Genomic DNA, 26850 nt, shown 5'->3' with positions numbered 1-26850 from the left:
GAGAGCCCTGTGGCACTGGGCAGTAGTTATACCTGTGAATAGTTCCTAAGGAGCCCCATCCTCCCCAGGCCCCGTCACCCCCTGGTAGTCAGAGCTCTGCCTGAAGGAGTTACCTTAAGTCCTTGCAGGTTAAGTGATCCCCAGGGCCTTACACGGCTAATGTGCATCTCCCACTGCCTGGGAATGAGTTAGGGTCTAGCCAGGGAACCACCAATACTCTTCTTCTCAGGACATTCAAATAGTACCCAAATATCGCCAAGTTCATCAGAAATGAACAGCATCTCTATTACATGGGGCCAGGGTGGCCGGGGGGGGGGGGTGGGAAGGAGCAGGAGAGAGAGGCACTAGCAGTTAAATGATCTGCCTCATTTGCAAAACAAATCACCAAACCATGTTGCTTGAATATGATTTACATTTTAAGACAGAGTCCAAAGAAAGCATTCCTGGCTTACTAAAATGCTTCTTGCCTCTATTCAAAGTACTCTCTGGCTCCCCCTTAGAACAAAATTCCCATATTCCTAGCCTACACGTTTGCCACATAAGTGGTGCACACCAGTAAAAGTTTTCAGAAACAAATTCAAAATTGTCAATCAGTTACAAAGACTATCAGAGCTCTGAGAGGGAGTCTGATTTTAAAAGGTTTCTTACATCATATTTTCCTGGGATATAACAGATTAATGTTAGAACTACGGTTGACCTTTGAACAATGTGGGGATTAGGGGCACCAACCCCCCAATGCAGTTGAAAAGCTGGGTATAACTGTTGACTCCCTGAAAACCCTAATTGCTAACCGGCCTGCTGTTGACCAGAAGCCTTAACAGTAACGGCAACAGTTCTTTAATACATATTTTTTATGTTGTATGTGTTATATACTGTATTCTTACAATAAAGTAAGCTAGAGAAAAGAAAATGTTAAGAAAATCACAAAAGAGAAAACACACTGACTGTAATATGCTGTTTTATTGAAAAAAATCTGTAGGTAAGTGAATCTGCACATTTCAAACCTGTATTTTGTTCAAGGTCAGCTGTATATTGGAATATATTATTTATGTACCTAATATGTTTATTGGATTTTTAAAATTTAAAGTAAGTATTCTCTGTATCTTCATTATTTGACTACATATATTATGTATTCTATGCATCCACACAGAGCTCACTTCTATCCATTTTCTGTGTGGTAATTTCAGTTTGTCCTTGGGATTAGTACACATGATCTTCCTTCTTAATGGAAGTAGTCAAGAGGGGACAAGAAGGTCAGTCTAAAGTATTTTAATCTTGTTTTAATGACCAAAATCGGGTCACCTCAGTCTTTGGATTTCAGGACACAGCGATACATGTAGTTACGTGTATTCAGAGACGGATGATCTAAGTCAACGTTCCACTGGAAATCGGGAATTGTGGGTGTGGGGGCTGAAAAAAGGGGTCCAACTTCCTGTAAAAGACAGTGCTAAGCCCACGGAGGGCTTCTCTCCAACTCGGATAGTTACCCTCCCTGTGAATGTCATATGCTATTTGCACGAATGTCATATGCTATTTGCATGAGAGGATTTTCTACATGGAGTCCTTGAGCATTTCGTGGGTCTGGCCCCATTCTCTAGAATGTGGCTTGCAGACTGTGTGGGTCTGACCTGCGCAGTTCGTGCACTTGCCAAGGGCTTCCTGTGATCTGAAGAACAGTCAGAAGATACATTACGCCCTACATAATCTGGGTTAACCTTCCCGCCTTGCCCCATCTTTTGACCCAGGCAGACATAGGACTTTGCAGTTATTTTGGTTATTGTTGTATGCTGTTTCTCTGTTTGTTGGGAGGAGGGAGGTATGTGAACACTGAATTGCAAGGAATGAAAAGTGGAGTCTACCCCTTCCCCCCCAAGTGTATCAGAAAGAAACATCCTTCTTGGTCTGTTTGCTTTGCAAGGGCGTTCTTTGATGAGGCCTTTGTCCCAGGGCCCCACTGAAGGCTCAGTGTACTCAAGCTTTAGAAAAGGCTATTGGCCCTTCTTTGTTTTCTTTGTTGAACTGTTTATTTTGCTTTCTTCCCACGAGGTTCCCTGGCCTTGCTCTGACAACGCTTTTCTGCATGAATTACATTCCTCCGGGCCACAAGTCTCCAGATTCTTCCAGCCCATTTGATTCCAGCCTGTGTGATTAGTCCATCGCTTCGACCTGCCGTGGGTCCCTGCCAAGCAGGGTGCTTACTAAGTGCCTCTAACATGGAGACCTAAAGACACTTGGTAGCCTCATTAGTGAGAGGGTGGCACTCCATTCCAGTTTCGCAACACAGCTGCTGTTGAAGCATCATGAGCTTTAAAGTCGCTGAAGGGTGATCCTAGTCATTTGGTTTCCTTTCCATGTGAATAAGGCTGTTGGAGGAGGGAAGTTCAGGTAGTTCAGGGTATGACACCCATGCCCAGTTCAGTAACATAAATCATCCTGGGCAGGGAGTGGGGGGGGGGGGGGGGGTTGGGGAGAGCCCATTAGCTCCATTTAAGTTGAATCTGCATTTTGAAGGAATTTCACATTCATTTGCATAAAGTGCATTTCTGTGTGTTTAGAAATAATGAGCAACGGTCATAAAGATTATTCAGATACCTTAATCCTAGCCGTGATATTTTCTTGTGCATATATGTTATTTTCTGAAGTATGGTTAATGACTGAGACAGAGATGAGCAATTACCAGGCTTATGAATTAATGCTTTTTAAACCTCTGTTAATAAAGATTAAATATTTGGGTAATGAGGTCTACCTTCATTACAGGTATTGGTAAAACACTGTGCTACCGCTGAAAAAAATCCAGCTGTCTTAATAACAAAGTTCTGTCAGAGATCTGTTCACCTTCTGGGTGAACATGGGTTCGGAAGAACCCATCCTTTTATACCTGAGCGTCTAGACTCTAATAAGCAGGTGGGGTATGTGGTACCTTCCTGGGAACCTGCATTTCTTGGTTGAGTGCCTGCAAGTAGTTTTGACTTGGAACTTCCCAAATCAGGACCCAGGAATTTGCTCAAAGTGGTTGATCACATATAATCTGTGATAAGAATTGTACTCAGTATAAATACCTATTTATACATAGAAGCTCTTCCTTCGTGACCTGGGGGAGGCCCCAAACAGTACAGCCAGGGCACGGTCCTGATTCCTTGGGGTCCTCCCCTTTTTTTGCTGGGCCTGGTTTGAACTGGGCTCCTGGTGCCTGATCTTTGTGAGCCCTGGAATGGCCATAAACTGTGGGGCACAGACCTTCTGTGGAGGGGCCCTCGCCAGTCTTGCATTCACTCTGCAGGATCACAGTTCGTCACCCAGGGAGGATTTGTCTGGAAGATGGCAGTTAAACCTCTCTTGGTTTAGACAGGCGCTTTCTTGTTGGAATGAGCTCTGAAAACAGATCCCCCAATGAGCTGAAACACAGCTGCCATGACACTTCCTGTACCAGATTACAGTTTTGCTCAGTAATCATCTCTGAGCACACCCCAGTATAAAGTTGGTTATCCTTAGCCCATGATAATACTTTTTTCTTGGGTTTCAAAGTGTAATTTCAGAAAATTCAACTATAACTCTGCTGGCATATGGCTTGTGATGATCATCTTCTTAAAACCAGTTTCTACGTTATTTTCCAAAATAAATGTGGCCCTCAGTTAAGTTCCATTCTCTGCTCTGTCACAAATTAACCGGATCCTTGAACACTGTCCCTGACCTCACTGAGCCTCCTTGGTTTTATCTATGAAATAGAGTAGTTGGAGTAAATGATCTGTAAGATCCTTAACATCCCACCGTTATGGGCAAGTTTTGATTTGTTCATTGTTCCCCTTTGTGTGGGGCACTTAGAATAGGAATAGAATATGAAAATATTGTGGCCCTCATGTCATTTTTGTCTCCTGCCCCTCTTTCCTTCTGTGAAGGTCTGTGGGGAGAGTCTTGCCCACACCCAGAGCATGTCTCCCTCATTCTTCCTCATGCTCTCCAAGTGACGCTTTGCACATCCCTCTGCTGCCAGCACAGAGAGCCCTTTAAATATCATTCAAACAGGTTGCCTTTGGAGTAAAAAGGTAACTGGAAAGCCATACCATCTGTTCTATTAAGAGCCTTAATAATGTTGGGGCACCTGGGTGGCTCAGTCGGTTGAGGATCCAACTTTGGCTTAGGTCACGATCTCGCGGTCTGTGAGTTCGAGCCCCGCGTCGGGCTCTGTTCTGACAGCTCAGAGCCTGGAGCCTGCTTCCAATTCTGTGTCTCCCTCTCTCTCTGCCCCTTCCCTGCTCCTGCTCTGTCAGTCTGTCTCTGTCTCTCAAAAATAAAGAAAACATAAAAAAAAAAATAAAGAGCCTTAATCATGTTAAAATATAGGTGTATGGAAGCATATATGCCCATATTTGTGTTTGGTTTGGGGTAGTTTTCCTTTGTGTTGAAAATCATAGACTGGGTTTGAATCCAGCTTAGGTATTTAGGTATTTGCCCTATGGAAGCCCAATTTCATTATCCAATCCCATTTTCCATCAAGAACTCAGTGAAGGAGCATATAGATAGCACTTAACACCTGCATCTGTCGGGTCACAGGTATTTGACAAATGGCAGAATTACCTAATACGTATCCATCATATTACCGTATTTGAGTCTAGTCTAAGTGGTACGTCCTTTTTCCACCTGTCCCCGTCTCTGAAATTGGGACGTGACTTATAATCTATAGCGTTTCATGATCACTGTTGGTGACGTGGTAGCGGTGAGGAAGTTTCAGGTATCCATAACAAAATTATTTTTCCTTATATTTCCCTTTTTGTGCAAGTACTGGAGTGATCCATGATAAAATCTATGTGTGAATAAGTCTAAAAGACCTCTTTTGGTAAGTATAAAGCAAGAATTGAAAGTGATAAGTATTGTCATTCTGAGTGGTACCTAACATAATGCTGCATCTTTAGCTCAATGGCATCTTGGCTTTGATGGGATACAGTATATAGCATATGTAACACATATATATTGTGTCTTGTAGGTATGTAATCAGCAAAAAAAAAAAAAAAAATTCTTTCATTGTCAAGTTTTTTTACCCCAAGAGCACAGCCAGTTTTCCCAAGTGTTATAATAATGCGCCTAGTTGCAGGAATGTAAACCTAAAGTGTAGACAATGTTTGGGAAATGCTGTTGCTGCCTAAACCCTCCAGGATGAAGGGGAGGACGGCTTCAGCCTGGAACACTGTAGAGGAGGGAAGCATGTGTTGTGTGCAGGTTGTGTTGGCATATTTGTGCAGATGCATAGCACAGGCTCTCGGAGGGTAAGACTTCATGATTAATGGTGTTTATTCTTGACAGAAGCCTCCTTTATTTATCTGCAATACAGTTTAGCGATTTTATCAGGCACCTGAATGAAAAATATTCAGTCATACCAATATTGCAGTGTAAATTGAGTAGAGTCACTTTTTATTATATCTTTCTGCCTTATCATCTGCACAGTAATTTTCTAGCAGAGGTTTGATATGGAAAGGCTGGATTTAGCTGTACTTGACACAAAGCCTCTTCAATTTCCCCTAAAAGTTCAGGCTGCTCTTAGAAATGTGTGTGTGTCTGTGTGTCTGTGTGTGTGTGTGTCTGTGTGTGTATAATATATAAACCCTCCCTCTTATCCAGGCAATTTCAGGATTTGAAAGAATAAAGATAAAATGCACAAACCTGGATGGGAAAAGTGTTGTTAATATAAAAATATCTAATAGCTGTGAACTCACTGGTAAAAAGCTCCTTTAGTGTTTAAGCCGTGGCTCAGTACTGAGCCTTTGGCGTGGCTACGTGGTCCCACTTTTTTCTAATCAATCACCATCCAAATCCAATCAGCATAAAACCAGACCCTTTCATTTCTCCTGGGAATAATATCAAAGTCGAAGTCCAGAGTGGCCCAGGGGGGACATTAGTCGCTGTGCTGATGGAAAATGCCATTCAAGAGAGAAAGGAAAGGAAATGAGATCCCATTTGTAGGACACTCAAGAAAAGAGTCCCTAAATTTTCAACCAAACTTTGTTTAAGTAACAGACTTCATCACATGAGGTGTCGGAGCTCATCAGTGGCAGACAGGGACAAAAGATTTGAACCATAGAAAAATTATGCGATTTTAGGACCAGAGAGACTTTAAGCCTGGTGGGTCGAATGGAAATCCTCTCTGCCAAAGACTCACATTTTACAAATGAGGCACGTAAAGCCCAAAGAGCCATTTGCAGTAAGTGTGTGGTCCTAGGCACACATTCTCTAAGGGTCATAGGATCAAGCCAGGAATTCCAGCACACCATTTAGACATTTCCATGTGCTTAAATCTGCCCCTGCTGTGGCATCAGAATCCTGGCTTTCGCCGTGGAGAAGGGGATAGTAGTTAGTACACCTGGTGGGCCCTTTTCTGGTGGCCAGGCTCCTTGTCGCTTTTCCACAGGGATGTTCCTCCCTGTGCCCAGGGCAAAGTTTTCTGAAGCCAGGATAGTCAGGACCCTACGGAAATTCTCATCCCCTTACGTGGAAGCTAATGCTTCCTTTCTGTTGAGTAATATAGACAAATTATTCCCTAGTACATTAGATATACTCTGGTGCCGTATTTAATTTATTTTTGAAAAGTCTGATACCTTCCCAAGGGTGAAAATTCTGGAATGTTGATAGGTATACTGGGGCATAAAGTCTTAGCACATAGTAGAGTCCTAGAGGTCTATAGCCAGTGAAATCTAAATAGCCTGCCAAATCAAACGGGCCCACTCATTTTACCTTTACTAGGCCGGAGTCACCTAGCGAATCTTGGGGATTTTATTCTGGAGGAGCGCCATTTAGGTAATTAATAATAGTTCCTTGATGAACTTCCCTATTATCCCTTAAAGTAAGGATAACTTAAAGAAGGAGAGAAAGCGTGAGTCAGATATATTTTGCCAAGGATCATAAGAGACAACCCTGAAAACAACCTAGTCAGTAGTTAATAGTAATAATAATTATTATGAGGATTGTCATAGTGATGGAGTATACAGAAAGTCGACACCGGCTAGTGGAAGACAGACCTATGCTCGGCATGCCAGATTGCTGCTGAGAAAGGATACTCTGGCTGGTTCTTGAAATAACCTCCCAAAATAGAAATTAACACAGAAGACTCATACTCATCTGGGCCCAGAATTCCAGATGCAGCCTTGTCTTTGGCATGAATATTCCCCATACCACCTGCATAAGGGTTCAACGTGAAGTAAGGGTTTACTGTTGGAACCTAACTTCCTGTTTCTAATTAATTATTTGCACCCAATATCTGAAGCCTCCTACTAAGTGATCTCTCAGTGAAATAACAGATCCTGGCGTGGGGGCTCTCAAGATTTTTAAAATATCTCTTTACCTTAAATTGTTGAAATTTCCAGGTAAATTCACACAGACTTGTGTGTTGAGTTGGTTAACTCCAGCAGTTTGGTTTTTTTTTTTTTTTTAAGTTTATTTATTTTGAGAGAGAGAGTGAGTGAGAGAGAGCATGAGTTGGGAAGGGGCAGAGAGAAGGAGAAAGAATCCCAAGTAGGCTCTGTACTATCATCACAGAGCCCCACATGAGGCTCAATCCCATGAACCATGAGATCATGACCTGAGCTTAAATCAAGAGTTGAACACTTAACTGACTAGGCACCAGGTGCCTCTAAATCCAGCAGTTCTTTTTTTTTTTTTTGAGACAGAGTGTGAGCAGGGGAGGGGCAGAGAGAGAGGAAGCAGGCTCCAGGCTTGGAGCTAGCTGTCAGCACAGAGCCTGATGGGGGTTTGAACTCATGAACTGTGAGATCATGACCTGAGCTAAAGTTTGGACGCTTAACCGACTGAGCCACCCAGGAATCCAACAGTTCTAATCGAATCTCTTGTATGTACTTTATGGTCCTTTTTCTTTGCACCTGGTGGGTATCACGGTTCAGATCCAAAAGTTCCCCCGCTGAAGGATGTCATGGTTGATAGAACTCTACATGATCAGAAAGCCTAACACCTGGACGAACAAATGTCACATTGCCCAGGGTTTTTCTAGATACCCTTAGTTAGCTCACGGGGCTTAGGTCTGTGCCAAGTCACCCCACACTATTGGGTTCCCGTATCTTTCTGTTTTGCTGTGCGTTTTCTTTTTGGAAAAGAACACTGCCCTGCCACTTGGAGTGCTGCTTTTGGATAGAATTGGTAATTCATTAAATTCCAAAAAAATAAGGTCTGTTAGAATGAATGGAAAGTTGGCAGGAATGTCAGAGAAATCAGACTTCGAAGTTTTTGTCAAAACTCCCCTCCCCCCCATTTTTTTCTTTTCTCATGGCAATGAATTTTTGAAATAAAACCAAGAATAACCATGCCCTTGAATTTACTTTGGGAGGAAAGAAATGCTGTTCGCTTTACTAAGGTCAAGTCAAGTCGCTCATTTATCTGCTGTGTGAGGTGAGGCCAGGTGGGGTGCTCCTAAGGGTGTCAAATAGCTGACTCATCCTGGCTGCAGAACAGCTCCATCCCTGGGGGGTCCTGGGAAGTCACTGAACAAGGAGCCCATGAAAGCTGGGTGACTTTGGCCTTAACCAACCCAGAGCTCTAGAAAATAGCAGCGGCAAGGAGGGTGTTGGTTGTAGGGGCCAGTGTTTGCTGAGAACTTACCATGGGACAGGTGCCAGGCTGAATGCCTTATGCCTTCTTTCTCGTTAACACTTAAACAGTACAACACTGCTTCATTTCCATCCTGGCCTAAAGAGCTTGCAGCAGAGCAGACTTCTAAAGATCTGGTCACTCAGAGGCCACCTGGGTGGCTCAGTTGGTTGAGCGCCGACTTTGGCTCAGGTCATGATCCCACAATTCGTGGATTCAGGCCCCGCGTTGGGCTCTGTGCTGACAGCCCAGAACCTGGAGCCTGCTTTGGATTCTGGGCCTCCTCTCTCTGCTGCCCCTCTCTCGCTCATGCTCTGTCTCTCTCTGTCTCTCAAATAAACGTTAAAGAAAAAAAAAAAATTAAAGATCTGGTCACTCAGCACCAAATCTGTCTCAGGGCTTATAACGTTGACCTGTGTAAGAATTACCCTCCACAGGGAGAAACGGAGGGGAGTGAGTCCAGAGGCCCCGTGGGCCTGGCGGGATTGGCCTCCCCCGTGGCCTGCCCAGGGGAAGAGAGAGAGCATTCACAGGCGAAGATAACTATTCCAAAGGACAGCTTGTTGTCTTAGAGGAGGAAAGGAGAAAAGGACAGGGTTCATTTGCTGTGTTACCACAAACTGGATGGGAAGCTCTCTAGAAAACAGGGCCCCGTTCAGTGTTCCAGAATCTTACCACTGAGAACAGCTCTATGCCCCTCCATCTGCCAGGCATCAGGTTAGCAAAAGAATCACAGCCGGACGTCTGAACTTCTGCACTAGGGAGTCAGAGTGGTTTCCTTGTAAGTGGTATCTCTGTGGACTTTGTGACAAGGCAACATATTAGTTCTTCTAATAATTAGTCCTTATATTTACATTTACAGTACATTATAAATACGTTAACTATTATTAATACATTATAGTTCTATTTTTTAATCTGTTCATAAATAACACATGTTCTATATTAAGATATGTATTTATATATTCTATTAATAATTCTAAAAACTGCATACTGTTAATTTTTTTTAATGGTTCTGTTTTTCTCACAAACTATACAGTGATTGGGTAGTGACTGAAGGTAAGGAAGATGATTTCTCATATATTTATTACACATCGGAAAAAGAAGCATACCGTCGTATGGAGTATTTGGGGTCCATTAGGATAACAAAAGAGGCTGCTAAAAAATATATATATGCTTTCATGGAACTGAAATATTCAAAACCAATGACAGGTTATTTAGAAACTGTTTGATCAGCTGCCACTTGGGTTGAGGATCCTGCCTTCCCCACTGGTTCTCTGTCTTCTGCCCTCGTTTGTGACGTGTTACAGACACGCATCGATCAGGCTTCTTCTATCCAAGAGTTGGGGCAGAAAGAAGACTTACGGCGTGGGAGGTGGTCATTTAGCTCTAGGGGTTTATTTGAACCAATAGTGTTTGTTAAGAACTCTTTTTGATAACAGCACATTGCACATTGTGGTTACCTGAATGGACTTTGTTATTTATTTTACTATTATTATTATTTGAGTATAGCCAACACACAATATTACATTCGTTTCGGGTGCGCATGATCGTGTGTGGACAACTCTGTACACGTTGCTGTGCTCACCACAAGCGTGGCCACCCTCTGGCACCTACAGTGCCATTATAGTACCATTACCTACATTCCCCCATATTGTACCTTCTGAATGGCCTTTCTTTTAAAAATTCTTTGACTGTTTTCCTGACCTTGAAATCTCAATCTGTTAACACAGAATTATATTTACAGTACAGAAGGGAGGTAAATTTTGTCAAGTTATTCTTTGCAGCCTTCTCAGGAAGGAATCAAGTCAAATTCAGCCATAAACAATTGCATTATCCGTGTGATAGCTATATAGCGTTGGTTCAGTTGACAGAGGAGGTGACTGACAAGGGTTGGGGATATTCACGTGGCCTCTCCCTTTGATTGGCTTATTAGCAGGACCTTTCCTTCCTTAGAATTAACATACAGAAGCCTGTCCTCCGTGGTTTACTTTGAATTTACACTCATGTGCAACTACATTGTCTGTTTAACAGCAGTAAATGTTATTATTTATGGTATTTTTTATGCATCAATAATTTGTAAATTTCAAGACATATACATATATATCTATTTGACTGTCTGAATTTAATGGAAATGGTTGAAACCACTGTGGCACATAGAGATGTGTGTCTCCTTTTTAAAAAAACATAAAACATACACATATAGCTCAATGAACTGTAATGAGTTATCACAAAGTAAGAACCTCTGACCACTAGCCAAATCTAGAAATAGAACACCAGCACCCTGGAAGCCCACACACCCAAAGGTAAACATTAGCCTGACTATCCTAATGCTAGCGTTCAGATCTGTCTGTTATTGAACTTTATATAAATTGGCTCATACAGTATATTATACCCTTTTTGTAACCGGGCTTCTGCCATTCAACATTGTGAGGTTTTCCACATTGTGGTTGGCCATTTTTCATAGCCGTTCCCTGTTTCATTGTATGAATTATTTACCCATTGTACTGTTTTTTTTTTCTAAAGATTTTATTTGTTTAAGTAATCTGTACAACCAGTGTGGGGCTCAAACTCAAAACCCCAAGAGCGAGAGTCTCACGCTCCACTGACCGAGCCAGCCAGGCGCCCCACCATTCTGGTCTTGATGGATATTTGGATGTTTCTGATTTTAACATGAATAACGCTGCTCTGAATGGTCTAGGACATTGTGGCACACGTGCACACATTACTGTTGTGGATGTATCAAGGAAAGGAATGGCTGGACCATAGGGTGTGCATTTATTCGAGTACGTAATACCCAGCTGTTTTCCAAAGATGTCGTGCCAGCTTATATATGCACATTGTTTGAGAGTTCCTGTTGCCCCAGATTCTCATCAACACTTGCCACTGTCCCTCTTTTTAGCCAACTCTGTGGATGCGTACTGATGATTCATGATGGCTTTACTCTGCACTGCACTTATTGATGATGTTGATGTGCAGTCTGGTAAAAGATATTACAGGAACCTTTTAATATTGAGGGAGAAAGTATAATTTAAAATTTGAGTATTTAAAAAGTACATAATACCTGAAAAAAGTGCTGGTACTAAATAAGTTAAAATACTGATTTTGGTTAGATCTGGATAGCTTGGACATAGGGAGTAACTTAAAAAAATTTTTTTTTAATGTTTATTTATATTTGAAAGGGAGAGAGAGAGGGAACGAGTGCTAGTGGGGGAGTCAAGGAGGGGCAGAGAGACACGGAGGCAGAGAATCTGAAGCAGGCTCCAGGCTCCGAGCCCTTAGCACAGAGCCCAATGCGGGGCTCAAACCCATGAACCAAAAAGTCATGACCTGAGCCGAAGTTGGTTGTCTAACCGACTGAGCCACCCAGGCACCCCAGGGAGTAACTTTTTTAATGCTGATTTGAAATAATTTCAACTTTTCCATTTATGGATATAAACTGCTTTTATACTCAGACGTAAATAGGAAACACAAATAAGAAAATCATTTGGGAAAATCCTTTGAAATAATGTTTTACCATTAAAACAAGTATTTCTGTGTTATTTGTTAAAGAATTTAACCATAGGGGCGCCTGGGTGGCGCAGTCGGTTAAGCGTCCGACTTCAGCCAGGTCATGATCTCGCGGTCCGTGAGTTCGAGCCCTGCGTCGGGCTCTGGGCTGATGGCTCAGAGCCTGGAGCCTGTTTCCGATTCTGTGTCTCTCTCTCTCTCTCTCTCTCTGCCCCTCCCCCGTTTATGCTCTGTCTCTCTCTGTCCCAAAAATAAATAAAAATAAAAAACGTTGAAAAAAAAATTAAAAAAAAAAAAAAGAACTTAACCATAGCCCTTGAATTTTATATAAGATAATATTCAGCACCCTAGCACTAATGTGTACAACAAGCAATATACTCGCCTTCATCTTCAAAGGCCACTTCTATTCAAATCATATCTTCATTTTGTAGTGCAGTTCACGTTCCATATATTTTGTAACCAACATGCATCCTGGAAGCTTCCTGTTGGTGCTTTCTGACTCAACAGCGCTCAGCACTTGCTGGTTAGACATTCACGTGTATATGCTGTTCATCCTATGTGGCTATAAACTCTTTGAAAGCAGGAACCAAATGATCATGTATTTTGTTTCCTGAAATTCCTCCAAGTGGTGAAATCATAATGGATTCTTAGTAAGTGGCTTTTCCATAAAATGTATATCAAATGAACATATCATTGAAAATATTCATCTATGTAGTTATGCACGTAGTTTTTAAAAACTGAAATCCAACATGGTAAGTTTGTAAAAGCCTGAAGTCAGTTACACACTCCTGGGAAATACTCTTTAGCTCTAAAGGTGATGGCATTGGGATCTGAAACGGATCCATGCTATCAGCTAGGGCTGTGGCAGCTGTTTTTTTAATGTTTATTTATTTATTTTTGAGAGAGAGAGAGAGAGGCAGAGAAGGGGGAGAGAGAACCCCAAGCAGGCTCCACATTGTCAGTGCAGAGCCTGACGCAGGGCTTGAACCCATGAACTGTGAGATCACGACCTGAGCTGAAACCAAGAGTCAGATGCTTAACCAGTTGAGCCACCCAGACACCCCAAGGCTGTGGTAGTTTAACGGAGCAGGTATTTACACAGGGGTGGACAAGTTTAAAGGCCCCCAAAGTGATAGGAAAGCCTCCAGGACTAGCAGAAGTTGGAAGCAGTTGCCAACCCTAATCTGAAGGTGCAGATTGAAGGGAAAAGTGATTCAGTGGGGGCTAGAGGCTCGGATGGGATTACACTTCTGGAGTTGTGGCCTGGGATTGGAACGCCACCAGTGAAACTCCAGCCAGCGAGAGCAAGTGAGGGGAGTAAATACCTTGACTCTTTCCTCTAGCACCAGCTCTTGCCAGTGCATCTCGTTAGTAGAATCCAGAGGGAAAGTCAGCCCATCAAGGGAGTCTGTACAGACCAGCCTTCCTGGGCATGCAGTGGCTCCAGGGGTAAGGCTGGCAAATAGAGAGTAATCGACACAGCCGTCTGTACACTTCATGGTCACACAATGCTCCTGGGACAGAGGGAGGTTATCTGGAAGCTCACCCTGAATGGAGGAAAAGGTGAAGTCCAGGATTGTGCAAATTTCTGACGGGCATCTAGCGTATTAGCCACGGACGTTTGTGTTATTTGTTTCCTTCACTGAATGGAAAGCTAATTTTTATTATAAAGTTTGATTTATTAAAATCATGCTTATTGAATAATTAATTAGTTGGTTAAAAATACATTATAAGGGATAACTCCCCTTTGTTCTCTGGTAGGCCACTTCTTGAATATGAAGAGTATCTACTGGTTATACAAAGAACAAAATTAAACAAAAGGTAAACTTGTTAGGTAAAAAACCCCAACACTTCATTCTTCTGGTAGTTGGAGCCTTCATGCAAAGGTGCAAGAAGTATGTGTACGTTTCCAGTGTCCCAAGCAATGTGAAAGCCATTGTAATAATCCAGCATATAAACCTGGTTTAATGCTCTCATAATGGGTAATGCAGGTGATTAAATACTGTGATTTTAATCTTGGCATTTCAGTAACCCAATAAGATAGATGAAAAGGCAGTAACAAATTAGATTATATAATGCTATTTCATTCTAACTAAGAAGTCCAGTTATCCTCTGCAATATGTGTTTTTGTTTTTAGGTTTATCATAGTATTGCCGTTAAAAAAATGCTCTAATAAGAATCCACTATTCTTTTCATCGTAGTCTATTTTCATGACCTTGTGAAGAACCTAATCCGAGGTCAAGTTGTCTCCACAAACACAACTTTATATTGCTTTATTGTCTTTTTGGGAGAACACCAAAATGATCCCCACCTTCTTTCTTATCTGAAACTGTACTTCGTCTACCTGTTGGGCAATGTGGAAACCACACGACAGCCCTTCACTGGGTTTTTGTGGCCTTGGAAGAACTGGAAGCGGAATATGGGGTGTCATCCCTGGGTGGGCACGCCAGGCCTCGTTCACGTGAGCCAATGTGGAGGGGTAACGGGACATCAGCTGCGCCCTGACGACCCTCTGTGGTTTGGGCCTCTGCTTCCCAGACAGCAGTTTGTATGATTTAGTTTGGAGGGTCCCAGGCATACTTCTATACTCTTTGGCGACAACATAAATAGCAGAATCTCTGTTCTTGGAGCAGGTTCTAAGTGTCCGTGTTCTTCCTAGAATGTTTATTGTTTGGGTTTTTCTCTCCGTGGTTTTTGCCGCCTTCGGTGAGCGAGCCACGTACAGCCCCAGAACAGGGAAAGAACAGAAAGCTATAAAGGCAGAGAAAGACAACGGTAGTCTTCAATTCCGTTTCTGTGTATCTACTAAAAATATAAACCAAGAAGGAGACAGCTGTAGTTTCTTTTCCTGGTGGTATTGTAATCCCCACTGCAGACTTTTAGTAAGCTTGGCAGATATTTACCAGGTCAAGTTTATGATAATTTGTGAAAGAATATATGTCATTTATAGGGAAGATTTTTGTGGGTGCCTCCTCCACACCTCCCACCTTCTCCTCCTTCAAGAATCCATCCGTCTGGTTGTAATCTTGAATGGCGCTTCTATACAAGCATTGAACACATCCACCTGTTACATTTAAAGACCTCAACCTGCCCTCTCAGATTTGCTTTACAGTTTAAAACAAAATAACTGACAGATGATCTCGCTGCCAAGAATTTGGAACAGCAGGGAAATTGGAAAGGAATGTCCAAAAGTCTTGCTATTTGGACACTTGTTTGCTGAGTTCAGAGTCACACACACCAGTTTTGTTGGGTGGTTCTTAGGACCACCAAGAACATCAGCGACCACCACCATTTACTGAGTGCCCAGGGCTTTTTTAGCATTTACGGAGCCCCTCCCAGGAGGGGGCAGTTGTTCCATGTTGTGTAAAAGGGAACTTAACCTTCAGTGACAGAGTCAGCGACAGACTGCATTCAAGTCCAGTGTTTTCAAAGCTCTTGCATTTAATTACTGAGTTCAGGGGCACTTGGGTGGCTCAGTCGGTTAAGCGTCCGACTTCGACTCAGGTCATGATCTCATAGTCTGTGAGTTCGAACCCCCTGTTGGGCTCTGTGCTGACAGCTCAGAGCTGGGAGCCTGCTTCAGATTCTCTTCACCCTCGTTCTCTGCCCCTCTCCCACTCGTGCTCTGTCTCTCTCACTCTCAAAAATAAATAAACATAAAAAAATTACTGAGTTCATGCTTTAACCACCTTGTGTGGTTTTACGATTTTACTTGGAAATCCAAGGAGGTGCTTCTAGGGCTCTGTCGGGTTGGGGAATGAAGCAGACAGGTATTGCTTTGAAAAGAGGGTTCCAATATTTCAGTGTTTGACAATCTCATAGTATGCTATATTTGCCATCCCTAGTATGTATGCATGTTTGTTCATACGTATGTATGTTAAGAGTAGAACAAATTAGTATAATATGTATTATGTATGTATGCACACATTGAACATTTATTAGATACCAGACTCAGTGCATAAGGTTTTCCTTAGATGAAGTTGCCAAGACCCCCCAGGGGGTAGGAATCCTTCCCATTTTACCCATAAGGACTAAGAGACGGTGGTCATTGCATACGAAGTCACACATGGGTTCCCCTCAGCCCCCGAGCCCTTCCACGGTGCCACTGGTCTGGTGGTCTGACTCACCTGTGTCCAGAATTCCTGATGGCCCCCTCACTGGGTAACCCTTATTGAGCATTTTCCTATTTGTATCCTGGGGATGGCTGGCCTGTGAATTCTAGAAGGTTTGTTGCTTTAGGGCAATTAAATAACTTGACAGCTTTCTTATTTGCATTCCTGTCTGAAGGCATGTCCTACCACCTTTATCAGACCTCATATCTCCTCAGCATCATGTCTCTGGAAGGGACATGCGTGAACGTGGCATTTACCACAGTGGGTGAAGGTTCCCGACTTCGCCTCCACGAGGAACCGGCCCTCTTCTCTGCTATTGCTCCTTCCTGGTGTGCAGAGGGAGGGCGGGGCCCTGGCATCTTGTGGGGGGGCCGTGACCAGTCCTCGTTCCTGGCTGCTCCTTGCAGTTCTCTTCAGTCTTCTTGTGGGTATGGGTCAAATGCAGGTGCGGGTGGGTGCAGATGTCAGATTTCCATGGACTTGCACGAGGAGGTGGGCCTCGCCTGTCTCCTGGCTTCCTTGCTTCCTTGGGACTGGTGACTGTCCCGGCCCCGCCTCTGGAATTTTCACGTTGTTCTGGATGCTGACTATTTATTTATTTATTTATTTATTTCCTGTGTCTGATTCTTCAAAATGAAATCTAGGCCTCTAGGAATATTCTCACGACCCTGGTCAATTCTGGAATTCCAGAAAAATTACACGTTGCAATTTTTGTCTAAAAGGAAAAAGAAACGCCACCGCCCCCACCGAGTTTTAGTCTAAACTGTTGAGACCGAGTATGTTGGGGATCACAGGCTGTTACCTAGTGGATTTCTTGAAATGTCTGCGTTTCCACCTCTCTGCTGTGTTGGTCTCCCATCATAAATCTACAGATAGATTTGTATTTTGTAGGAATTACTTTTGAATCAAACTGGAAAGATTGATTTTCCTTTCCAGTAGAAAGGGAATTAGTGAACTGGAGGCTCCCCATGCTCTAAAGTAGCAACATGTCTGGGGGGAACTTCGGATTTAACCAAGGACACAGAGCCAACTTGTTTTGTCATAAAAAGCTAAAATAGGAGAGCCTCCTAGGTTGTGCTGATTTCTATGTAAGTGTAAGTAATTTTACTAGTTTCTGAGTGGGTGCAGAAAGCCTCAAGTTGTTTTGAAAAGAAATTGCTGTTGTCAGGTGGTGAATTCTCCCTCTGCCCACGTGTAAATTTAGAAAACTCTGGATTTTTATTTTCACCAAAAGTAGCATCTGAATAACAAATAAAAAGCCTCCTTTTTTTTTTTTTTAAGTTCAAAGTGAAAAAGAGTAAGAAAGAGCAAATGAGACTATCCCCCCCACCGACCATATTTCACCCTCTTTTATTTTCCGCTGAGACAAAATGCATTATCTGATCTTCGGTTTCATTTATTTCGTGCCTCGCTGTGCACTTGGTGGAGCTGGCTTCTCCCAAGATTATGTTCTGACAGGGTGATGGGGCCCAGCACCCGGCCGGCAGGGCGCCTTTGCTTCGGGAGGCGTGATGAAAAAATGTTTCTCCCCTCCCTTTCATCTTACGCCTAAAGCCACAGTGGCTCAAGAGGAATTTGCCCTTTCCAGTAGATCTGTCTGTATCGTGGCCTCTTGCTGTTACGGCCACCCCCTCTGTGAATGAGGAAGCGGAGAGCACAGGCATTCAGCCTATCGTAGCCAGTTCACTGGATTACCCACACAAAACATTTCCTATTGGAGACGAAACCAGGCGGTGAGGGCGGGGTGGATGCCCAAACTGGCCATTCTAGAAACTTCTATCCCCCGGGGAAGGACTCCCCAGGATTGACTCAGGCCATGGTGGCAGCAAAGTGTGTTTTAGAATCTATTTTCATCAGCTCATTATAACCAAGGCATGCACTTGATCAAAACCCCGTTCTTTTCCAACTTCATAGCCCCAGGTACTCCTTCATTACTTCATTGCTGGACACGGCTGACCAGGGCGCCACTCGAAACATGAGCGTCAGAGGAAAGGCTCTCTCAGTGCTGGCTCACACAGACAGGAGGAGTGGTCTCCCAAACAGTGAAGCCCAGATCTGTAAAACTGGTTTTTCTCACAGCTGCATGACCCCTGCAGTAAGCATTCAAACACGGATATAGAGTGTCTCCTGTCCCATTTCTTGCAGACGTTTGCAATTAGCGTTCTTTATTTGTGGACAACTCTGCTGTGTGCGTGACCGGATGAATTTGCAATTCCTTTTCTCGGTCTTTCTTTTTTAGTGCAATGCCATGATGGTGAGAGGTAAGTCCGCAGTGGTAAAACTAATGTTCTGGTCAAATGGAACGTAGAATCACAGAACTGTGCTCAACTCAGGTGCCTGGTGTGTAGAATTTTTTGTCATAAGGGAAGCCAGAGGCCAACCTTTATTTTTCTGTACTCAGAGTGCCACGAAATGTCTCAGGTTAATTTTCTTGGCCCAAACAATCGCGTGGTAGCATTCTGCCTGCATTTGTCACCACGGTTTTAAGGTAATGGTACTGGAAACATATATGGCTGATAAATTTTCCCCCAAGACATTTAAAAATCTTTCTTCTTTTCCTTCACAGACAGCCTGTGCCTATGGAGATATTTGTCTCACCCGCACCTCTTGTGTCTGGTTTTCTTTCTGTCCAGGCCTTCTGCCTTATCTAGTAGCCCCACGTATTCAGACCTGCCCTTCATCAGGATCTCCCCTCACCGGAACCCCGCTGCAGCTTCTGAGCCCCCCTTCAGCCCTCCGCACCCCTACATCAATCCCTACATGGACTACATCCGGTCTCTTCATAGCCCGTCCCTCTCCATGATCTCGGCCGCCCGGGGGCTCAGCCCCACAGACGGTAAGTCAGTCCCCGACCAGCCCTTTCCCCCTGTTCCACCCATCGTGCCTCACCTGGAGCGTGGTATAGAGCAGCCCTGATGTTTACTGAATGTTTCCCGTGTGCCAGGTGCTGTGCTAAGTGCTTTAAGAACATGCTTTCGCTTTAGCCTTGGGACACCTCCATGAGGGTGGGGGTACCGTCTCCATTTTCAGGCGAGGAGAGCAATGGGCAGAGGGGCCATGTAACAGGCAACATGGCCCGGTGGCTACTAAGTGGTACGTGGAACTCACAGCCAGCACTCAGGGACTCCAAAGACCTTGCTCCCATCCACTGTTCTGTTCTGCCACTTCACGTGCACACAGCACGCACGTGTAACCGGCCATTGTGCTTACCTTCCGATGGAGACTTTTCTGTTCTGCACGTGCAGAACACCTCCAATTGCACTGTGCACGCGGACCACCCGGGGAGGATGATAAAATGTGATTCTGTGCGGGGGGTGGGTCTGGGGGGCTGCCGAGGTTCTGCACACTGTAAAGCTCCCAGGTGGCACGTCAGCGCTGTTGGTCTGTGGACCGTGCTCTGAGCAGCCAGGCTTAGAGAACATGATGGTCTAGATCTGTTGCACGTGCCCTCCATCCTTGGCCATGCCCAGTGAGAAGTGGAAGAGGGATGTACGGGAAAAGAACCAGACTTTGACTTTAATTTTATTATACTTGATGCTCATTTTAAACTCTCAAGGGTCAAATTCCTGTTGGTTCTATTAGCTTCCCAATTAATTACTTCTCACAAGACTCTTTAATTGGAGCTGTGTATTCCGTAACTGTCAAATTATGAAACGTTCCTTTGATTCAGGAAGAGCTTTTCCCATCACGTGCATACATATGCAAACTCACTTGTCCACCATTGCTGGAATCTGAATTAAGGTCCAGAACGGTGTGAGCCATATTAATTAGAAATAATGGGTTGTGAGTTTTCTACGGCAGCCCGCAGCGGCTGGTGCTTGTGTAGGAGCTCACAGGAACGCCACGCAGGCCATCTCACCGAGTAGTGGTGTGAACCTGCACCGCCCACGTCCTCCCTGCAGACCCCTCCCGGGGCGGCTGTGCATGGTAGGAAGGGGGGGGGGGGGCGAGGGCGGGGCACGGATCGCAGGAGGTTTCTCAGTGAGCATCTCTCCAGTCACAGTCCAGGAGCAGCTGTGGTCCAGCAATGGCTGTCGGCTCGTTTCTTTCCTTTGGATTCAGTGCAGTGGGTAGAGTTGTAAGGTACCTAAGGAATAAGTTGTGCCATTTGGACAAGATTCACATTAAAAAAAAAAAAAATTAATGTAAGAGAATCAGACCCAAGTTAAGTTCTCCTGTTTTGGATTTGGTTTCACAGTGGGGAAAAAATGGAGAGCCATCTCCATGAGTACTTGGGAGTTCATGGGAATGACAGTGCAGGAGAAGAGAGGGAGAGATGGGTGAGGGCGACCAGCTCACAACAGACTTGGAATTATGCCTGCCTTGCAGAAATTTCATTGGGCCAGTGGAAAGTGGCACCTCTAGTTAAAGCGCCTTCTCATCTGTTTTCCATAATATTTGATGATGAGTATGAATGAAACATTCTTTAACTTTTTTTTAATGCTTATTTTTGAGAGAGAGAGACACACACAGAGACAGAGCATGAGCAGGGGAGGTGCAGAGAGAGAGGGAGACCACAGAATCTGAAGCAGACTCCAGGCTCTGAGCCGTCAGCACAGAGCCCTACGCGGGGCCTGAACCCACACACAAACCTGAGACCTGAGCCGAAGTTGGTCTCTCAACCGACTGAACCACCCAGATGCTCCTGAATAAAGCTTTCTTTGATTGGTCGTTCTTCCTCCCTCTTCCTGCCTCTCAAGAGGCTAACTAATACTCCATCACATAAAGTCAAGTCACAGATGTTTCTCACGTGTAGTCTGAGATGTTTGTATATATCTACATATATTTTTATCACGAAAAAAGTATGTGCACGCAGATGGAAAACATACACAGACCTATTGCTAGAATCCCCATGCTTCTACCTAGTAATTGTAAAACAAACTTTTCCTGATGGAATGCTATGTGCTAAGTAAACACTTCCCAAGGGCTGTTGCAATCATTGTTGCCAACAGCCCCTTGCAGCAGCGGTAAGAGGAGTCGGGATTTGCATCCAGCTCTTGGAAAATCTGGAGACCACCCTCGGAACTGCTACAGTGTCTTGCCGCTTTTGCACATAAATTGGCAGTGGAAACACATGATTATCCCACTCGTACTGAGCTGACTCTTGCCAGTAAATTGCCCCAGATTGATAGGTATATTTCCTTTTTGATTTTGTAATGAAAAAAAGGAAAAAAAAAAAGAGCTCTAAAATTATGGAACACAAAATTGCAGCTTATCAGCCCATCATGTGTTATTAAAGCTGTGCTGTCTTTTCCACTTATAAGCCCTGGGCCCTCCAGGTAGCGAGAGCTGACTCGGTCACCCCTGCCAGAAGCTTCGGGAAGTATTTTGAGTGTGTCCGGAAAGATATCACGGTGGTCTGAGTTGTCTACCACTGTAAGAAATGTGAACCTACGGTGATTTCATATAAGAAACAATTTAACTTGGGGACGGGGGGGGAACGTGGGGAGGAGAATAGATATACATTCTAATCATTTGGAATTCTTGGTTATTTCTTTAAACTAGCCTTACAGATTTTTAGGATGTATTTTATTTTTTCTATTTTTCAGTTTTATTTTCATTTTTTTCTATCCTTTTTAAAAAAATTTTATTTAAATCCAAGTTCGTTAACATATAGTGTAATAATGGTTTCAGGAGTAGAATTTAGTGATTCATCACTTACATAGAACACCCAGTGCTCCTCCCAACAAGCGCCCCCCCCTTAATGCCCATCACCCATTTAGCCCATCCCCCCACCCAACGCCCCACCAGCAACCCTCAGTTTGTTCTCTGTATTTGAGTCTCTTATGGTTTGCCTCCCTCCCGGTTTCTGTCTTATTTTTCAAATAGAAGCTCTCTAGAGCAGACTTCAGTGAAAACACAGTTTGAGCTCCGGCCGTTTTATTAGAATAAGCCATAAAAGGGAGTACTGACGTGGATGGCTCAGCAGACGGACGTTGCCTCCAGAAGCGTTTCTTGTTGAACTTCTTCCAGCTAGTCACCACGCTTTCCTTGTCTCCTCTCCTAGCCCCCCACGCCGGGGTCAGCCCAGCAGAATACTATCACCAGATGGCTCTGCTAGCTGGCCAGCGCAGCCCCTATGCAGACATCATTCCCTCCGCGGCCACTGCCGGCGCTGGGGCCATCCACATGGAATATCTTCACGCCATGGACAGTAAGTGATGGGGCTGTTTTCTGTAGTCCTGGTGGTGGCAGATGCTAACGCGTGAATTACAGAGGAAGATGCAAAGACGAGGTGATTGTCTAACTTCTGAAACCAGAGAAGGGGAAAGAATATTTGGTGCACTCCTTTCCTTGGTCTGCTAAGAAGCTTCCACAGATCTGGCCATCCCGAGACTCCTTGCAGAGCTCAGGGATACCGATGAGCTGGAACATGCCGGCGATTGTAATTTGGCAGCTGTTCAAAAAGCTCTCCTGCCCTGATTGTCGTGATAACAAAATCAGGGAACGTGTTTGATTCCATGGATGGGCTTCACCCAGTTCACTCCTTGGTTTTCTGGATTTTATGCTTTGGGAGTTGATTTTGTTTTTAAATCTGTACTTGGTTTTTAAATTTTTCCATGCATTTATTTTGCCTCATGTTTTCTTTACATGAAAAATTATATTTCACGAAGACCTTTTATCTAGGAAAAATAAAAAGCATTTCCAAACCAGAGCTATTTTTAGGACCTAACAGTAGAAGATAAGGGCGTCATTTGATGCTTTTTTTTTAAAATTTTTTTTAATGTTTATTTTTGAGAGAGAGAAAGAGACAGAGCATGAGTGGGAAGGGGGCGGAGAGAGAGGGAGAGAAAGAATCAAAAGCAGGCTCTAGGCTCTGTGCTGTCAGCACAGAGCCCGACGTGGGGCTTGAGCTCACGAACCAAGAGATCATGACCTGAGCTGAAGTCGGACACCTAACCACTGAGCCACTCAGGTGCCCCAATGCTTTTTATATCCCTTATTTTTGGATCCCTCAAGGCTTCTGATGATTCCTTTGGGTCACTTATCTAGACATGTAGACAAATGAGCCTATAAATACCATGGTTCAGAACATCCCAAGAGTTCTTATTTATTCAGATTCCTTAAGTTCCATTTGCCAGGTGCCAGAAAGAGGACGTGAAGCATCAGCGGAGGTGTCAGCGAAAGCCACGACCCTTATGAATATGACAACTGTATGGCTTTGAGTTGGGCATTTGCTCTGGGTTTTGTTTGTTTTTCCTGGTAGCAGTGCTTTCTCATCTACAGTCTCTCTGGACTCTTATGTGACAAAGGTATGCATTGGTCCGCTCACTAGCAGTGGTGAGTAATTCAGCCTTCGGGTTTGGAGTAAAGAGAGGGTGATTGGCTTACACAGAGTAAGATCTACGGCCTTAGTCTCCTGACGGCCATGAAATAACGCAGTGTGTCACATAGGATCCTAACTTGCGATGGTTTCCACTGGGGAGTTCGTTACCACACACAACGTAGAAGAAACGTGTTACATCTTCTGCAGGGGTTTCGTTGTTTGGCTTTGCAGAGTCAAGAGCTTATATTTCAGATTCATCATAATCACATTTCAATTAGGGATTGTTGAAAAAAACAAGTTCAGTGTTATTATGCAAATTAGTTATTTAAAAATCTGCAAATAAAGAATTAAAATAGGGGAGAATCCTTGGAAGGTCAGCCCATATTACCTTCTATATTTGATGAGAATGTGTTTAGTCAGGCAATGGCGGTTTTTATCTAAATAAAGGATGAAGCTACCCTTTTACTTTGTAAAAACTAATTAAAGGAATTTTAATTTGCCTGAGTATATGGTAAATTGATTGTCATTAAGTAGGAATTTAGATGTCCTATCATTCATCACATAAAAAGAAACCTCCTTTTTCTTTGTCAGAATTTTTTATTAGAGCAGAGAAACAAAACAATTAACAGAAAGCCAGATCAGAGATATCTGTGTTGGAATGCTAAGAATGCCCGGGCTTATATTTCAGAAGGAATCCATATAATCAGTGAAGAACTGGGCCACATCTCTTTCTCTTTCAGCTTTTTTTTTTTTTTAAGTTTATTTATTTATTTTGAGAGAGAGAGATAGGGTGGGGCAGAGAGAGGGAGAGAGAATCCCAAGCAGGTTCTTCGTGGAGCCCAATGCGGGGCTTGAACTCTGGAATTCTGAGATCGTGACCTGAGCCAAAAATCAAGAGTTGGACACTTAACTAAGCCACCCAGGTGTCCCTCTTTCAGCTGTTTTTAAAATGTTCACCTTGTGTTTTAGCTGTTCCCCTTGACAGAGGATTCCAAATCACTGTTCCAAAATGCTGACTTTCTCTGTTTGCTTGATTATTAGGGGGTTAGGTAGAGTATATTCAAGGCTTAGAAAGTGCTTAAAATATTATCTTCCTGCTAAGAAAATGGAAATGACATTTAGCTAAACACAACATAAGAAGAGTACCCAGCATTTCAGTCATAGGAGACTTTTCCAGTGGAGAAGCAAAACGATTGTAAATTAAATGCCTAACTGGGATGTGTACCTGCAGAGGCAGAGCCTGGCCGGGATCTAGCCGGTCACTGTGATCCACTGTTAACCAGATCTTCAGGACTCTTCAGGTGGCAGAAACCACAAGAAACTGGTTTTAATGAGCACTTGACTTTTTAATGTGCCAGCAATGGGCATATCTGGGTTTCAGCCACTTACAGGGTAGAGTACCCTACGTTGCATGTTTGAAGAAGCCAGTCTGTTTTATGGCTCTAATTCCTAATTTTTGGGGATTAATGGCCTTAAAAGATAGGAGAGCAAGTAATCCCTATAAAGGACATTCTAGAGTTGAGGGCTCCTGAAAACTGTATTATTGGTATTGGTGGCAACTGACATATATAAGAGCCCATCTTGGAGGGAAAAACAGACAGGCTGGACTAGCCAGGCCATGGACAATGTGAAGGTTTCCATGGCAGGGATGAAGGAAGGCCTCTGGGCTCTCTCTTTGGATGATATAAGGGGGTATGAGGCCTTTGTCGCTTTATAGCATCAGATAGCCACCTCATCTAGTGATTTTAAAAAATTAGAGGTGTTCCAGGGATGATCTCTGTCTAGAATGTCCTGTCACTCTTAACTCTGCCAGTGGCAACTGAGACCCATTGAGAAGGGTTATTGCTGAGGATTATATGGAGGTGGACAGTAAGTCTGGTGTGTCCTCGGAGTCATTTGGAAGTGGAAAGTGTTTCTTCATCGAAAACTAGGATGAAATTAGCCTCTCCTGGTGAGTAAATGTGAAACATTTGTGTGTAAGGCAGATGCCTTAGTAAAAGTAAGATGCTGATTTAAACACTAAAAGCTGTGTACATAGTTGGGAAGGCTATATTTCTACTAGCGTGGCCTAAATCAGGCTGGTAATGAAATTAATCTAAATGAAGAACCCAAATTTGAATCTCTGAAAGAAAAATTTGAAAAGGTACCATACTCGTCTCTCACACTGGTTCTCCAGGTTTATACATGGATGATGCTAACTTAACCTCCTAAGCTCCGGTTTGCCATTTATTTTTTCTAACTATAAAGTATATCTCTTTACTCTGTAGTATTATCTATAGAATCTTTCATATTCTTCTGTTTCATTTCATTAAATATCTTGAAGCATGTTGGATTGTTACCTTGTGTCAATGTCCATGATGAAGAAAATATTCCCATTGAATTTTCCAGAGACCCAAGTGCCTTGACTTTTTTCTATCAAGAAGGCTTACCTTCTACTTCAGGGTTTTGGCTGTTACTAAATTGCCGTGCCTACATATGCAGGTATACCCATACTCTGAAATAGAAACCCTCCATTGTTACTCAGAGCTAATCATGTTTGATGTGCCTCTTATGGAGTGGGATGATGTTCTCATTCTTTCATTAAACTTTAGTTTGATGACTCTGTCATGTAAATGTGACCTTAGAAAAAGCAGGAGTGTGGGCCTCTGGGACACATTGATACTAGTTCCTGAAATTCAGACCTCTAGTATCTACCAAATAGAAGGCATTCAGTTTTTAACTCTTTAGATAAAAAGCATTGTATTACGTTGGCACTCATTTAAGTAGGAGTTACTGACCTTCAGATTAGAGCTTCATCGGGGGAATCTTAATAAAAACTGAGATTCCTATTAATAAGCGCTTTATTCCCTATTAGTTCTGACTGGAGAAGCAAGGTCCAGAGAATTAAACTAGATTCATCAGCTCTCATTATAATGTTTGCATGGTTTCCCCTCCCCCCTAAAAAATCTGTTTTTTCTAGATTTGGAAAATCTGCAAACAAACCGCATCCTGAGATTTGTAATGTTTACTGGGACTCATGCCTTTAGTGTAGGGGACTGAGGCAGGGTTCCTCGGTGTAGGCACTAGTGGGGAGAGATGATTTCTCGTCGTGGGGGGCTGCCCTGTGTATCTCAGGCTGTTCAGCAGCATTCTTGGCCTCTACTCACTAGATACGAGTAGCACCCCATGAATTGTGATAACCAAAACGTCTCCAGATGTTGTCACATGTCCCCTGGGGGCATAGTTGCCCCCAATTGAGAGCCATTAATTTAGGATAATGTATTTATCAGTAGTTCTGGTAAAGCTCTAAGTATACATGGATCAGATAACTATAGAAATCATGGGGAAATGAGAGCCTAACTAAGCTGAATTTTTAATCTGAGGATGCTTTAATTCATT

The 26850-nt window shown here is 43.4% G+C and overlaps 1 protein-coding gene across 5 annotated transcripts in view; it reads left to right on the top strand.

The window, feature by feature from the left end:
• GLI3 (GLI family zinc finger 3) overlaps positions 1 to 26850 on the top strand; it is a 277561-nt gene that overhangs the window by 163055 nt on the left and 87656 nt on the right. For all 5 annotated transcript variants that reach the window (XM_053218660.1, XM_053218659.1, XM_027071602.2 and 2 more), the window contains 2 exons: positions 18839 to 19041; positions 22213 to 22359. In XM_053218660.1, coding sequence (XP_053074635.1) covers positions 18839 to 19041; positions 22213 to 22359 — 350 coding nt within the window. The remainder of the gene's footprint in view (positions 1 to 18838; positions 19042 to 22212; positions 22360 to 26850) is intronic.

Source organism: Acinonyx jubatus, chromosome A2, assembly GCF_027475565.1.
Source record: "Acinonyx jubatus isolate Ajub_Pintada_27869175 chromosome A2, VMU_Ajub_asm_v1.0, whole genome shotgun sequence".
Lineage (NCBI taxonomy): Eukaryota > Metazoa > Chordata > Mammalia > Carnivora > Felidae > Acinonyx > Acinonyx jubatus.
Note: the sequence above shows the minus strand (reverse complement) of the source record. Positions and strands in the feature narration are given on the sequence as shown.